This window comes from Colias croceus, chromosome 4 (assembly GCF_905220415.1).
Source record: "Colias croceus chromosome 4, ilColCroc2.1".
Classification (NCBI taxonomy): domain Eukaryota; kingdom Metazoa; phylum Arthropoda; class Insecta; order Lepidoptera; family Pieridae; genus Colias; species Colias croceus.
The window spans coordinates 1,191,725-1,207,869 of NC_059540.1; the positions used below are offsets into that span (position 1 = coordinate 1,191,725).

General features: G+C 42.8%; 2 protein-coding genes across 3 annotated transcripts in view; both read right to left on the reverse strand.

Annotated features, from left to right (window-relative positions):
* The window catches only part of LOC123691054 (adhesion G-protein coupled receptor G2-like), a 44,495-nt gene that overhangs the window by 16,027 nt on the left and 12,323 nt on the right, over positions 1-16,145 (reverse strand). For both annotated transcript variants that reach the window (XM_045635259.1, XM_045635258.1), the window contains exon 2: positions 342-420. The gene's annotated coding sequence lies outside the window, so the exon portion shown is untranslated. The remainder of the gene's footprint in view (positions 1-341; positions 421-16,145) is intronic.
* On the reverse strand, positions 5,801-8,011 carry LOC123690945. The gene has a single exon (XM_045635106.1). The coding sequence runs from the start codon at positions 8,009-8,011 to the stop codon at positions 5,801-5,803; it is 2,211 nt and encodes a 736-aa protein (XP_045491062.1).

A 16,145-nucleotide genomic window follows, 5' to 3' on the forward strand; every position in this document is an offset into this window, starting at 1 on the left:
CACCCCATCCGAAAATCTGACGCGCTCGAGTAAATTTTTTTTTTTGTGCATTTTTGACGAATTTATATGCCTAGCCCCACCACGCAAACCGGCAGATTAGTATACCGTTGTTATCAGAGGCACTTGAGGCATACGTAGTATGAATATCTGACGCGCTCGAGAATGCCCAAGTAACTGTTTTTTTTTACATTTTTGAAAATCCGTACACGCCAAACCCACCGCTAAAATGGTTTTTACCATAGAAGGTTTTCTTTTCGAAATTATTTTCTCTTTCGATTTTGATAAGTCTCGACGACGCCGTTGAATTACGCCATTTAGCTACCTCGCCTCCCTATCTACAAATGCCTGTCAACCATCATCAAGCAACGAGCGTTTTTCTCGCATTGTTTTGTTCCAACGTTAATGTTCTCATGGCAATACCTGGAAAAAAGATGGTCTTTTTTACATAAAAGACATGAGTTTAAAGGTCGATTGAATTGGATTGGATATTTTTAAGTTTCATGACTTGGTAAATTAAGAATTAGAAATGCTCGAGACTTTTTATTGTAGTACTAGATTTCCGCCCGCGGCTTCGCCCGCGTTTTCAAAGGAAAACCCGCATAGTTCCCGTTCCCGTGGGATTTTCGGGATAAAACCTACCCTATGCGTTAATCCAAGTTACCCTCTATATGTTTGTTAAATTTCATTGTAATCGGTTCAGTAGAATTTGCGTGAAAGAGTAACAAACACACACACACATCCTCACAAACTTTCGCATTTATAATATTACTAGGATTTATTCAGTGTGTTTTATCATGTACGGTACAAGCAAGTAAAAAATAAAAATTCTTTTTTGACAAAAAGATTTTACATTTTGAAATATTGAAGTCTCTGACTCCCAAACTAGGTAAAAACCTGTATGTCAGGAGTCAGCGCCCTCTTCCAAAGAGTATTCAAGAAATGCCAATAAGAAAAATAAAAATAAAAATGTATATCAAACAAAAAATAAAAGTAGAAATTGTTTTTTCAAGTTACACAATATAATAATATGTTTAATGACCATGGAAGAATAAATAATCAACAATAGCTGTATAAATTTAAATATCCATTTAGCTAATGAACTGCTAGATTTCTGGCTCATTATTAGTTTTCGCTAAGGACACACAGCCCATCCTGAACGAATAATTGCGTGAGCCCTGCGTGACCAATGCAAATCAACGGAATAATTACCCAATTAATATCCAACCTTATTGGCTATAATTTGTGTACTTATTGTCAACCTTGAACAGATTAATGGTAAAAGGTGACTTGATGGACGCAAAAAGATAATTACATTCCGAATGTCAAGATATATATAATTAAAAACACGCTTAAACTTTATGAAATTAATGTATTGTCACCAATCCTTGAATTGAATTAAATCTACCCGTTTAGAGTGGGTCAAAATCCAGACTAGAGTCGGTTACATACAAACATACAAGTGAAGCTAACAAAAACGAAAGTGCTGGAAAATTTATCAATTCTGTATTTGTTATAGGCGTATTTAACCTAATTGATTTGGCTATTAAAGTCATAAATGAGTAATAGATCCGGTTTGATCGCATGATTTGACGTTGGCTTCTCAGGAATTTTTGAGGATGGAAGGTTTTTGGTAAGAAGTAACTCATTAGAGAATAACGTTTAGCTTATTTGACAAAGGAAGTCAATTGGACAAAGATGCCTTTATCTCTTGCACAAAACACTTATAACGATATATCAGCAACCCTGACAGTCTGAATGTACCGTTTTTGCAAATCTTTATAGCAGGCACATCTTCACAATAGGCAGTGTTGGATAAGTAGAGGCAATCACGATACTGTAGAGGAGGGCCTAAATGTCTATGATCGGTCGTCATTGTAGATGTTTATTCATAATCGCCGCAATAGCGGCAAACATCGACCATCATTTCTTGGGCCAATGTTCTCGATTGTGAAGAGGGCCTATTATACAAAACAACAAAATATGACACACCGTTTTCATATCCCTACAAAGACTTACCATAACTATTATACATGTAAATATAGCTGGAATATGAGGCATTCTATAAAAAGACGTATCAAAACACAATCCTTATCAGACACGTTTTGTTATCAGTTATCACGTCCTATAAACATTTCAAACGTAAATACATTTATTTACTCCTGAGTAATTTAAATAATAAGAATATCTTTGTTTAAAATTGTGATGTCACATCCTATTGTTAGATGACAAATGGTTTTTGGGCCTTGAAAGTGATCAAATTTGTTTGATCACAAAAATCTTGTAAAGAGTAGGTACGGAAGTAGGTTCTTTAACTTCTTATGCCTTTTTTTTTTTTTTTTTTTTTTTTTTAAGTGGGGAAATCTTGCATAGATACCCACGGCGTCCGGGGAAAGGGCCGCGGGTTATGTCGGATTCCTACCGACCAAAACCCCACTGTGTTCCGTCAAGCCACATAAACGACGGGGCCACGGGTATAGGTAGAATTCTTCCGTGACCCCATCAGCAGCTGCCCGTCTCCAGGCCGACACAAACTATGAGCCCGCCAGCTCTTACCTCATAGGGCGGCGTGAACGGAGCACGTCTCACGCCGCCTCATCTCACCGGACGATGGACTAAATCCCCGCTCCATCGCCCGGCGCCCCTCGTTAGGGAGGCTGGTTGCGGCCGCGTAAATCAGCCGCAGCGCGACGACGACGCCCAATAGGACGTCGGCGCCGGATCGGGTCTGCGTGAGGATCCCTCTCGCGAACCCGCTCCGCCTCCTCTTTCCGCGAGATCACGTCCTCGGAGAACGTGATCACCGCGCGCCAGGATCTGTCGCTACCCACCATTGCGCGAACAATGGAGGGCAGAGAGAGATCCGACCCGACGACCGCGACCAAGCGAGCTCGAGGCTCGACCCACGCGGGGCACACGGCAAGAGTATGATCTGCCGTGTCCTCCGGGCAGGCGCACCAGTGGCAAGCCATGCTGGGCTCCCTCCTCGCGACTTTACACAGGTACCGCCCGAAGCAACCGTGCCCGGATAGCACCTGTGTAAGGCGGAAGGTTATGGCCCCATGCCGCCTGTCGCACCACTCTTGCAGAACCGGTCGAATCGCTGCAACCGTCCGCTCTCCAGCGCTGGGCTCTTCAAGCCGGCGTTCCCACTCCCGGAACCGCCGGTCGATAGCCTCAGCCCTCCACTGCTCGACCTCCTCGTAGGATGGGGTGACTCCAAGCGACTTAGACGTTGAGACGCGGCGATACACGTCCGCAAGCATCTCGGCGTCCAGTTCCCACGGGGGCGTCCCGGCCATCACGCACGCTGCCTCAAATGACACCGTGCGATACGCCCTCACTACTCTAAGCGCCATGACCCGCTGCGGTCTCCGCAGGAATGGCCTATTACGGGCGCTTAGAGCGTCCGCCCAGATGGGGGCCCCATAGAGGGCCATGGAGCGGATAACGCCTGTATACAAACGGCGGCACCCACTCCTAGCACCCCTAAGGTTCGGGAGCAGACTTCCCAGTGCCCCAGCCACCCCTACAAGACGGGGGGCGAGGCGACGGAAGTGCTCCACGAACTTCCATCGGCTGTCCAGCACAATGCCTAGATACCGCATCGTGGATCCGACCTTGATGGGCACTCCGCTCACCTGGATCTCCGATCCAGCGCTGTGTAGCCTTCGACGGCCGGGAAAGAAGATGGCCTCCGACTTCTCCAACGCTACCTCCAGACCCAGACGCCGAATGCGACACACCACATCCGCCACCCCCGCTGCAGCCAGGAGAGCCGCCTCACTATACGTTGCCCCGCGCGCGGTCACCAGGGTATCGTCCGCGTAACAGGTTACGCCGACACCTGGGAGATTTGCGGCGCGCAGGACCCAGTCGTATCCAATGTTCCACAGGAGGGGTCCGAGGACTGAACCCTGTGGAACACCGCACGACACCCTCCTCTCGCTCCACCCATCCTGAGTAGGATACGCCACAACCCTGTCCGAAAGATATGATCGCAGTAGGCGCATCATATATTCCGGAACGCGGTGAAAGTGGAGAGCATCTAGAATCCTGTCCCACGGCAAGGTGTTGAAGGCATTGGCGATATCCAAGGACACCGCCAGAACAACCTCGCCGCTCTCAGTTGCGCTCTCCACGGTCGCCCTCACACGCGATATGGCATCGAGCGTAGACCTACCTCGGCGAAAGCCAAATTGATTGCTGCTGAGGTCTGGACCTATTCCCTCCAAATGGTTGACGAGGCGAGCTGCGAAAACGCGCTCAAAAAGCTTGCTCACCTCGTCAAGCAACACAATAGGCCTGTAAGCAGTGGGTGAGTTCTGCGGGCGCCCATCCTTCCTCAGCAGGACCAAATTCCCGGTCTTCCACCTCCGGGGAAATTGGCCCTGCCGAAGGCAGGCTGAAAATAGCCGCTCTATACGGGGTCCGAGAGCCTCCATCGCCAGCACCCAAGCCCGACCAGGGATTCCGTCAGGGCCAGGAGCGGTGTTCTTCTCCTTAAGTCGACCCACCGCTGTCTCTACTTCATCTCGGGTAACAGCCGGAACGGATATACCCGCAGGCTCCTCCTGTTCTTCTGGCGTCGCCGTCCTTATCGAAGGCGAATTTCTTCCCCTTTCTGGGAACAGGGTTGCCACTATCTGCTCCAGCAGGCGAGGCTCGAGGGACTGAGACAGGGGAGGGGCCCACGGACGAAGCTTCTGCCTTACCCGCTTGTACGGCCGTCCCCACGGTTCTCGATTTAGGCCCTCGAGCATCTCATCCCAGGCCCGGTCCTTGGCGCTGCCGATTGCCTCCTGTAGATCGGTCACGCACTGCCTATAAGCGGCATATAGGCGCGTTTCCTCCCCCTCATCGCGCAATCTCCGGCGCCGGTGTCTAGTGTACGCCCGCCTCGCAGCCACGCACGAAGTGCGCAGCTGGGCGATTTCGGCAGACCACCAGTACATCCGTCGTCTGTGCGGAGTTGAGCGGGCTCTGGGCATCGACGCATCGCATACCTGAATCATCGCGTTTGTCAGCCATGCTGCTTCATCCTCAACCGAACCGTCCTGTGGCACAGGTAACCACGACTGCACTATGGCAGCCTCAATCAAGAGATCCCTGTCAAGGCTCCGAAGTGCCCAGCGTAGACGCCTGTCAGTCGCGGAAGACCGGCTAGAGGCTGTCGAGGGTGCAGTGATGCTGAAGCGGATGTAGCGATGGTCCGACAGCGTCTCCACATCGGTAATAACCCTCCAATCCTCAATTCGCCGTGCAAGGGGGGGACTTGCAAACGTGACGTCAACAATGGAACCACCCCCTTGCCTCACGCACGTTAATTCGGACCCACGATTAAGAACCGAGAGATCGGCTGCAACCGCCCAGTCCTGTAGCACCGCTCCCCGCGCATTCCTCACCGAAGACCCCCATGCCATTGATTTGGCATTGAAATCTCCGGCCAGGAGTATAGGCTGGGGACGGGCGAGTTCAATCAGTTCCCCCAGCTCTTCCAGAAACTGCTCGAACTCGTCCAGTCCGCGATTGGGAGAGAAGTATACTCCGACCACCGTGTATCCTCTGATCGAAGCCGAGACGCACCCTCGCCGCCGGGCAACTCGTTCCATAATCACACCCCCCTGCGCCACCAACGTCACCAAGCCATCCACGTCTCCCGCCCAGTTATCCCGGAGAGGCACCGAGTATGGCTCAGCTACCACTGCCACATCTATCATCCACTCCGCCAGACTCTGCAGCAGCAGATCCTGAGCTCTAGCGCAGTGGTTGATGTTTGCTTGAAGAAAGCGGAGGGCCATCGCTACGTCTCCATTCCTTCTTCCACCACGGGCACCTCAGATGGCGCAGGGCGTGAGTGCGATGCGATGACAAGGCCATCGCGCCTCTTGCCTCTCTTCGCTTTAGGGGCCTTGCAAGCCGGGCCCCCAAGCCGATGTCCCGCAGGCAGCTTTGCATCGGCGCAGAGAACACAGTGAGCGGCAGACGCAGAGCACCCTGCAGCCTTGTGCCCATCTTCGCCACATCTATAACAGACGTTGCTTCGGTCTGTGGGTGACGAGCACATGACCCTTACATGTCCCACCTCCAGGCACCGGAAGCAGCGTTGCGGCTTCACTGCGCCAAGCGAGACCCCCGCGGAGACCCATCCGACAAGGATGCGCCCAACCTGCGCCACTTTTTTCGCAGCGGCAACTGGGCAACTCACCCAAGCCGTGGTGGAGCCTCTAGAGCCCACACGCAGACCACTGCACTTAACCTGGTCCACAGGGCACTCACCCACCCGGGAGACTGCAGCTGCAACTTCCTCGGCAGCTACCGAATCATCAAGACCGGTGACCCGCAAATCCGCGCACTTTACCGGTCTGGATACCTTGATAGTATCCTCGTCCCACACCTCCCGCAGTTTGTCAGCAAGGGCGTCCGCCTCCTTAGCACTTGTAGTGCCTGGAATTTCTAAAATTCTGGCCCCAGTGGCGGCACGCTTAAAGCGCAGGGCGCTGACACCGATCGCCGCGAGGTCGATCTTTTGTCGAGACCCAGTCATTACAGAGGCGTATGTGACTCCGCGCTTCTCCGCATCCGGCTGCAGGGTTATGACCACAGCCGAGGACGAGGGAGAGCGGAGTTTAGGAGCCCTTTTTCGTGCTTTAGCCTCCGCCTTGCTTTTCTTCTTCTTCTTCTTCCTCTCCACCAGAGTCCACCCTTGCTTAGGCGGTTGCTGCTGGGGAGCGGAAGACGTAGATGAGGCAACCCTTTCGGGACGCCGCTCCGCCTTCTTTCCTCCTTTTCCTGGATTGGCCTTTGGGGCCAGACCGGTACCCACAGGCTGTGCAACAGCCCGCGTTTCGCCCTGGTTTTTATTCGCAGCCTTGGCCCTCTTAGTAGCCTTTGAAGGCGGGAGTTGAGGGAAGTCCTCGGTTAGCACTTGGCTAACCGCCATCCCCCCAGTCCTATCATCCGCCGCCAGTGGCGGCCTCACGCGCCTTTCTGGAGGTAGGCGTTCCTCCAGCACATCCAGCCGGGCGTTAACCATTTCTCCAACCTGCCGCATGATGTTCGCGGTCAGTTCGGAGTCCGTCTGCTGCTGCTGCGCATGTTGTGCGCCCTCAAGCGCGGCTTTCATCTCCGCCATCTCCTTGCGGAGGGCTGCAATCTCCCCTTGCAGCCGAGTGTTGTCGGCCTGGAGCCGCCGTGTGTCTTCGGAGGCGGTGCGCTGCACAAGTAGTGCTACCGCCTCTTGGATCGCCTCCGACGCATCCTTTAGGGTCCGTTTCGACGTCCCCTTCAGGTTTGAGGATTTAGCCTCTATGACCGCAAGATTCTCCTCAATGCGGCGCCGGAGGGCTACGGTTGATTCGTCGTCGTCGTCGGTCCGCCCGCCGCCGGCTTCTGTGTCCGCAGCCTGAGAGCTTCTCGAGACCTGGGTCTCTCGCTCAGTCTCGAACTCGGGCTTGCCGCCTACGAGCACAAGAGCTCTCCTTGCGGCAACCATTTCCGCAAGAGCCTTCCTTGCAGAGGTCGCAGGTGTGCGCGATGTTGACGAGCGTCCCTTGCCCCTCTTAGCACTCTTCTTGGCCGTGCGCGTTCGTCCCTCTGTGGAGGAGCCCGAGCAGCTCGCTCCAGAAGACCGTTTGCGCTTCGCCCACAATCGGTCCTCTTCGTATGACTGGACCGTCATGAGGCTGTCTGCAGACGTTGCCGCAGACATTCCACTAGGTCCAGCCTTCCTTCCCCTTGTTCTCACACGCTCCATTTGAGCGCGCGTCCCTACCCCAAAATCCGTATCGCTTTGCAAATCGCTATTTTCCATTGTCCGTTTGCCAAGGTCGTCGATTGGTCCAGTAGCTTTTGGCACCGAGGAGGCCTGGGAACCCACCTCCTCAGTGTCTTTGCGCAAGTTTTTGCCCCCCCCAGAATACGTGGGGCAGCCTGAGTTAGACTCAGGGAGGGATTCTCCACTTTTGGTGGTACCCTCCTGGGGTAGTTTCTTTTTAGAACTTGCCTCCATCATCTCCTCCTTTCCTCTCCAGTTTGCAGTACGCCTGCCGGGTTACACCCGCCAGCCGCTACCTAGGGCTGGGCCCTTTCAGCTCCACAGCGGCCTAATCGGCCCCAACCCCAGTACTAGGTGATGCTGCGCACATACCATCACCTAGGAGTATTATTTAGCAGCCCTCCGGCCTCCTCGCTGGTTTTGGTCCGCGCCGGCTGAGCAGCCGGTACCCCCCATATCTGGGGGGCCTGCCCCTATCCGCCACCTGGGGACGCGCCCGATGGGAGACCAGAAACTCCACACGGGAACTTCTTATGCCTAGTCAGACATCAATGAAAAACTCATTATTATTTATCAGTAAGTTAATTACTGTTAAATCATTTCATCATATTTCTCATATAGGTACTTATATCGTGTACACCTCTTGTAAACATTAATATTATGTATATTAATTGCATTACTGATATTCTCTAATTTACAATTCATGGATACAATATTGTTAGACGTAACTTTTGATTTAATATTTTTGTGGATGAATAGTTGTCAACATAGTTGTCATTATTTCAAGTCTGAACATGCTTAGCTGTCGAATACTATAAAAAGCCGCTTTCCTTTGTCTCGTGGCGCATTCGTACGAATCGTGCCTAGGGCCTCGGACGTTGTTTATACGACGTTCGACCCAACTACCTTCACTTTGCTAATAGTCGTTGACTTGCTGCGTTTCGTTATCAACTACCTACATCAATTAGGTAGCTGTGTAGAATCGCAGTACATTCTTATTACATCCAAACTAATATTTAACCCGGCCTCGCGTGTTATTTCTTAGAATATAATATACCTACATGTTCTTCATTACTAACGAATTTAGAACCTCCGCCATATTTGTAAAATTCTATAAAAAATAGGTATGGCATCTTACCAAAGGTACCAAAAGAGTATAGAATCTGAATAGAGAATTAATATTTTTATACATTTATTAATTTACTAGCTGCGCTCCGCGGTTTCACCCGCGTGGGCCGTGGCTCTGCTCCTGTTGGTCTTAGCTTGATGATAATTATAATATAGCCTATAGAGCCTTCCTCGATAAATGGGGTATCTAATACCGAAAAACCCGAAAAATGACCGCCTCCTTGGTACAGTGGTTGACGCGTGAGCGTATCACCGAGGGGTCCTGGGTTCGATTCCCGGTGGAGACGAAGAAAAAAAATGTCTCGGTCTGGCAGGACACAGAAGGCGGATCACCTACTTGTCCCTAAATAAGATCAATCAGTGAAACAGGTGTATAATGCATCTGCCCCTTACCCCACTAGGGGACATGGGACTTACAATACCGAAAGAATTTTTCAAATCGTAGTTAAATTAGCATTTAGCGCGTTCAAACAAACAAACAAACTCTTCAGCTTTATAATATAAGTATAAATATTAGCCATTTTCCGAAATAAAAGTACAGTCATTCGAATGCATCATCGCGTGATAACTATGTAGATATTTGCGATAGCTAAAGCAGTGTGCGACAAATTTACTTTGACCGCTCCTTCCTTTCTTGCGGTACCTAACTATGCAATAATGTTGCACTTTATCTATAGTTAGATATTACTTGGCTACTACGTTATGAAAATGCAGCATGTTGTTTGGTAAGGGCTAAATAAAAAGGGAATTCAGAGCTAGAAGAGTTGAAAAATTCCACGTGTATTTTGATGTATTTTTTTTCATGTATTCAGGCTCTGGCTGCGCAAACGTAGATAATAAAAGCTAATATCATAAACAATCTGTGCTAATAATAACACATTTGCTCCTGAAAAAGGTTTCAGTATCAGTATACAGGGTGTAATCGCTAAGTGTCAACAGGCGATTATTCCGTAACTATTGCAGCTATCAAAAAACTTTATACTGATATCGAAAGCCCTTTACCTGATGAGTAAAACGACAAGAATAACTTTTAAAAAATAAAACGGGAAATATCCACAAAAAGTTACAATAAACACTCCCATTTACGTTACGATTACACCCTGTATATTATTGTAAACTCCAAATGACATCCAGATTATCGGGTTCTTATTAATCAATTCCACTCAATAGTGTAAAAGTGTATAAAATACAAAGCAATATATTATCCATTCCTTCATATATCATTTACTAATAGTAATAAATAAGTCAACAAAGAAAAATTACAAAAGAAGTCACGCTAATTATATCCCATTGTTTTTACATTATTTGTAGAGATGGTAGTTAAAATGTAAAATAAATATTAATTTTTAAACTAGCTAACTACCTATAATTTATTTATTAAACCGAATATTTAATATTTGTTGAAGTACAAATTATATCTAAAATATAAAATAAAGTCAGTTTAATTTTTATTTACATTAATTTCGTTGTAAAATTAAAGAGTCATAGAGTATTAATAAATAATTTAAGTCAGTTTCTATTCCTAAATTAAAGTTAAGACTACCAAAAATAATCTATACTAATTCTATACTTATATTATAAAGCTGAATAGTTTGTTTGTTTGAACACGCTAATCTCAGGAACTACTGGTCCGATTTGAAAAATTCTTTCGGTGTTGGATAGCCCATTTATCGAGGAAGGCTATTATAGGTTATATTATAATCATCACGCTAACACAAACAGATGCGCACAGCTAGTTAGAAATAAATGATACAACTTATATCCTAAAGGACCTTATCGAAGCTTTAAAATGTGATACAAAACAAGTTAAAGAACATATTTACGAATATAATCGTTGTTCCGCTTCCGTAGCCAATCAGTGTATCTGAGAAATAATTTAAGCGGGAAATTCGAGATTAAAGGAAACCTCAAAAGTTAATTAAAGATTACCTTCAAGTTAACAGCGAGTTTTCCCCAAAATCGTATGTTTCACAATACGTTTCAAGGTAGGATGAATGGGCGCTCCCTAATCTGGGTGCAGTGTCACTAAATATACCATTTTATGTTTTACCAGTAGGTACCTACTCGGTACGCGTGTACGTTCAAGACATTTTTATTTGGAAAGGTCACGCTGAACTGCTATTAAGGGTTATTATAAAAACATTATTTTGTTTATAATTGCGATTGTTGACGATTGTGTATCAACGCAGAAAATTCTAGATATAGATTATTTTTATCAAGAATACTTTTAATATATAAGATGAGTTTGACGATCAATTTCCTAAAAACCCAGAGTAAATTTCTGACGCTCTCAGATATTTTTTCAAATTAACATAACTAGCAAAAAATTTGCCACCTTTTATTATTACCATAATTCAAAGAATTGCAATAATATAGAAACATAAAAAATTACACTTTACATAATATATTATTACAATGGAAGTAGGTGAAATTTTGGGCAAGAGTGCTCATAAAGTTACCTACATGTACATACTGTATGATGCGTAAAAACGGTGTTTATTACCCAAGGAACCTTTTATCGACGATCAACACAGACATAAGGCAATTTGTCGTATATTGAATATTGATTGAGACCTTTGTTGTTTGAGAAAGAATGCTCACTGAAGGCAAATTGAGGCAAGGTTGAAGTAAACATGACATATTAGTACATTTCGTCTAGAAAGTATCATCACACATATTTTGTAAGTCTTGAGAAGACTTAGCAGACTTCAGTCTTGTTTATCATCATCTATACTATTGATTTTATAGGTATATAATTATTATCATCATAGATTTATCCAACGCAGCACATATGATATAATAATATACTAGGTAGTAACCCTACTAAGTTTATGAATATTACACTATTCTTAAGTGTAAACGTATAATTAGATGAATTTAATGGGAGTAGTGTTAATTATTGAAATTAAATTCCGGTTAATAGAATAAATGTTCTCCAAATTGACGAATCATACACTTGAACATCCGTGTTGCATATAAATTGCTACATTTGTAAATAAAGTTGCATTTAGGAAATTCTCAAGTCTTTTAGTATCTGCTCTGGTTTTGGAATGCTGAATTCGAACATGTAATAAATTATGGGAGACAATAATCGATATCGACTCTTCGTTACATAGTATAAAACAAAGTCGCTGCCGCTGTTTGTCTGTCCCTATACGAATATAGAAACTACGCAACGGATTTTGAAGCAGTTATTGTAATAAATAGAGCTGTTCTTGAGGATGGTTTTAGTACTTATTGTATAATTTAGTTGAGTTTTATACAAAGCAAAAAACTAGTGAAATATAAAATGGATTGTTGACATAAAAGTAAGTAAGCAAAAATTGAATACAAAAATATCCCCTGTATCTTAACTAATCAAGGACGGTTTAAGATAAATTTTAATGTTATCTTATTTAAATTACATACCTACTATCGCGCAAGACACGTCTCGGGCAAGAACTAGTAAAAAGGCCTCAGGTGAAACATAACTGTTTATATAAACCACGTTGTAACGAAAACATTAAACATAAAAGGCATTGGAAATTATCGGACAAATATAAAAAATGTACATTATAAGCTGTTCTCTTTATACTACGCTGATAGTATAGAATAAACAACTATCAAAGGACTTTGTTAGCCCTATTTCCGTGTGATTCACTGTAAAAGATAGCTGATAAGATATAAAATGTAGGTTTTTATTGAAGTATTTTGAAATAATACGACGTTTTGAGACAGTTAGATATTGTTCAATTTTGAGTTATGAATCAGAGATTGCGTGACAAAGAAATTCGATCAACAAAGGGTCGGTTTTTTCAATATATTTACTTACTCACTTTTTCGATAGTAAACTAACGAAACGAATAAGCTGATAAGCTCTAACTGGAAACTTTAACTGCTCAAAATACAGGACATAACAAGATGAATATTTTCAAGATACCAACACGTTACTGTTTACATGATTAATTTTGTGAAATATATACTCAACATCTATATACTTATTTCATGTTAGGAATCTGAGATATAATACAAATTATAATATAAGTTATGCTATATATAGCGTATTCACCTATATACAATAGGAAATTCACGAGATAATAGATATACCTAGACCTAGAAATATTTATTTATGTCATGGTTGGCTGATAAATATTGTTCGTGGGAAAACCTAGACCACTCCCGTCTAGAAAATGTTAACAAATGTTAACAATATTAATTAAATATATATCTTCTTAATTATTTATCATGTTCATTATAATATTCTAAATGCTGTAGCAAAATATTTTAATAATGAATTTCCCCTATGTCAAAATTACCTATAGATTAAAATCCGCTTTAGCTTTCTTTGATAACGTTGAAAATGTATCTTTAAAAAAGCTTCAAATTAAACTTTAAATTACCAACCTCTGCTTCTCTAGATTATTGGAATCAGAATTACTTGTATAAATACCTATAAATTACTTTCTATATAACATTTATTGCCAAGCATAAGCTCCAAGCCACTGACAATTAAGAGCCCGGGGAAGGTGGAACGTTCTCGTCTCGGAGGCCAAAACCCACTTCGGGGTTTTAGTGCCACATGAGTGAGTAGATAAGTATAACATTTACTACTTTAAAATTACATACAATCAAATTACTTATTACACATAAATAGAAGTCAGCTGTTTCTAAATACGCCACACTACAGAATTTGCACCGCGTAGGCGCCGTACTGTGCAATGTCATTATGGAACCGAATCGATTTTATGCGTTCCCAATAGTAACGTAAATAGAGGTTTATTGTCCGGCTGTTGCCGCAAATTGATGTTTCATTTATTATTAGGCTATATGTATGAACTATAAGGACAGTGAAAGATCTTTTACCTTGTAAGCCAATACAATCAGGTATGCAACCAAGTATGATCATTTCCAGAAAATTCCAGTGCTTATAGAGAAGTTATCTCTCTGAAGCTAAGGTAGAGGGACAATGAAAAAAAATTTCATCTGTAAGTTTTAGGTAACACGCCTCTTGAAAAGACCCACTACCACATTATTATGAACCAATTATTCAAATCATCTTTCGCCATCGTACCCTACATCTCTATCTAAGGTTCTATTCACTTTTATCATGTAATAATATACATAGAATTAGAAATATTACATACATTCAAATATATTCAACTGTTCAGGCATTAAAACGTAACAGAATAAATAGTTTGGAAAATCCAAAAGTGCACGCCTCATAATCTCATCCTTTACAATAAAATTGATTATTTATAAAGAGTACGTGACTATAAATATAAAAATGAAATAAAATGAAACATTTGGAAAAGTAAAGAAAGCGGTACCGTAATAATTGAGCTATTTTTCTTGTGGCCCCACCTAGATGTGAAACTGCGCAGGTTTAAGGGACTGACTACCAACTTATTTTTTTAAACCTTGGCTTATAGTATAAAGAATCGAGTTTATAATGGTGAATTTTGAGTACACTATAATAAAAAAAAGTCGATATTTTTTTTGTTTATTTAATAACAATTAAACCACATCGAATCAGACCCTGAAAAATGAAAGGGTTCTATTCCTGAGCATACTCAAGCGTAAGAGAAAAAAAAAGACTCGATTAGTAAAGTATTTCGGTCGCTATCGTGTTAACAAGAAAAAGGATCCGCACATACAGACACACGGACGTCCAAGACAGAACTTTTTTAAACTGTTTTTTAACTAGTTTAAATAACAAAAATGACATCAAAAATATCATGAATGTTAAAAATAGTGTTTTTTCTTAATATGTGTGTGTATATATTATCTTACAAGTGCAATGTATGATACATAAAGACATTTTAAGTTTGAAAAATCAGATGTTTTGCGCGAAGTGACAGTAGTACCCACCTCAACGCTTCGCTTATGAGGCGTGCAAAAGAAATAAAATAAAACAGTTGGAAAAGTAAAGAAAGCGATACCGTAATAATTGAGCTATTTTTCTTGTGGCCCCACCTAGATGTGAAACTGCGCAGGTTTAAGGGACTGACTACCAACTTATTTTTTTAAACCTTGGCTTATAGTATAAAGAATCGAGTTTATAATGGTGAATTTTGAGTATGCTATAAATATAAAAAAAAAAATAAAAAAAAGTCGATATTTTTTTTTGTTTATTTAATAACAATTAAACCACATCGAATCAGACCCTGAAAAATGAAAGGGTTCTTCTATTCCTGAGCATACTCAAGCGTAAGAGAAAAAAAAAGACTCGATTAGTAAAGTATTTCGGTCGCTATCGTGTTAACAAGAAAATCCTCCGCACATACAGACACACGGACGTCCAAGACAGAACTTTTTGAAATTGTTTTTTAACTAGTTTAAATAACAAAAATGACATCAAAAATATCATGAATGTTAAAAATAGTGTTTTTTCTTAATATGTGTGTGTATGTATTATCTTACAAGTGCAATGTATGATACATAAAGACATTTTAAGTTTGAAAAATCAGATGTTTTGCGCGAAGTGACAGTAGTACCCACCTCAACGCTTCGCTTATGAGGCGTGCAATAACATTTATATTGATCAAAGGTACCTACTCACTGTTCATTAAAAGCATATTATAATTTAAAATATACGACAATCATATCCTACGATAAAAGTTTAAACGTTTTTTGTAACCTTTAAGTAAATTCCGTTATTATAGAGTTCTTCACACCATTAAAGCGTGCGAATGAAGAACAAAACACAACATTATGTCCGTTCACACGGAAGTATTTCCATGTCTTCCGTGTGAAGTGGCTTTATATTTAAATATTTTGAATGGTTAATGATGATACAAAAAGATAGGCGTTTGACCCACATTAAATATGTATCACAATTAATAAGTCACATGAAAGTTTCATGCTGTTAAAATAGTCAAAAAATATTTTTAACTATAAGATTATTAACATAGATTGCTCTGTTACTATGCCTATTAATTGGAGACCTTCGAATAAACAATATCACTTAAGGGAGGCCCGTGTCCCAGCAGTGGGAACATAATGGGCTGATGATGATGACGATGAATAAATAAAATATGAGTAAAATTAATTAGAACTTGGAAAATGGGTTAAAATGTTTTAAATCCATCGCCTTAACCTTTATTATGGTCAATAAATCGGGCATAAAATATACTTCTAGGGAATGCCGTATTTGTTTACGAACAAACTGAAACTATGACCACTTTACAGCTATCTGTAACATGTCTTAGCGTATTCAATGGCGTTTTATTGTTCATGTAATTAAACAGATGGCTATTGGCTATTT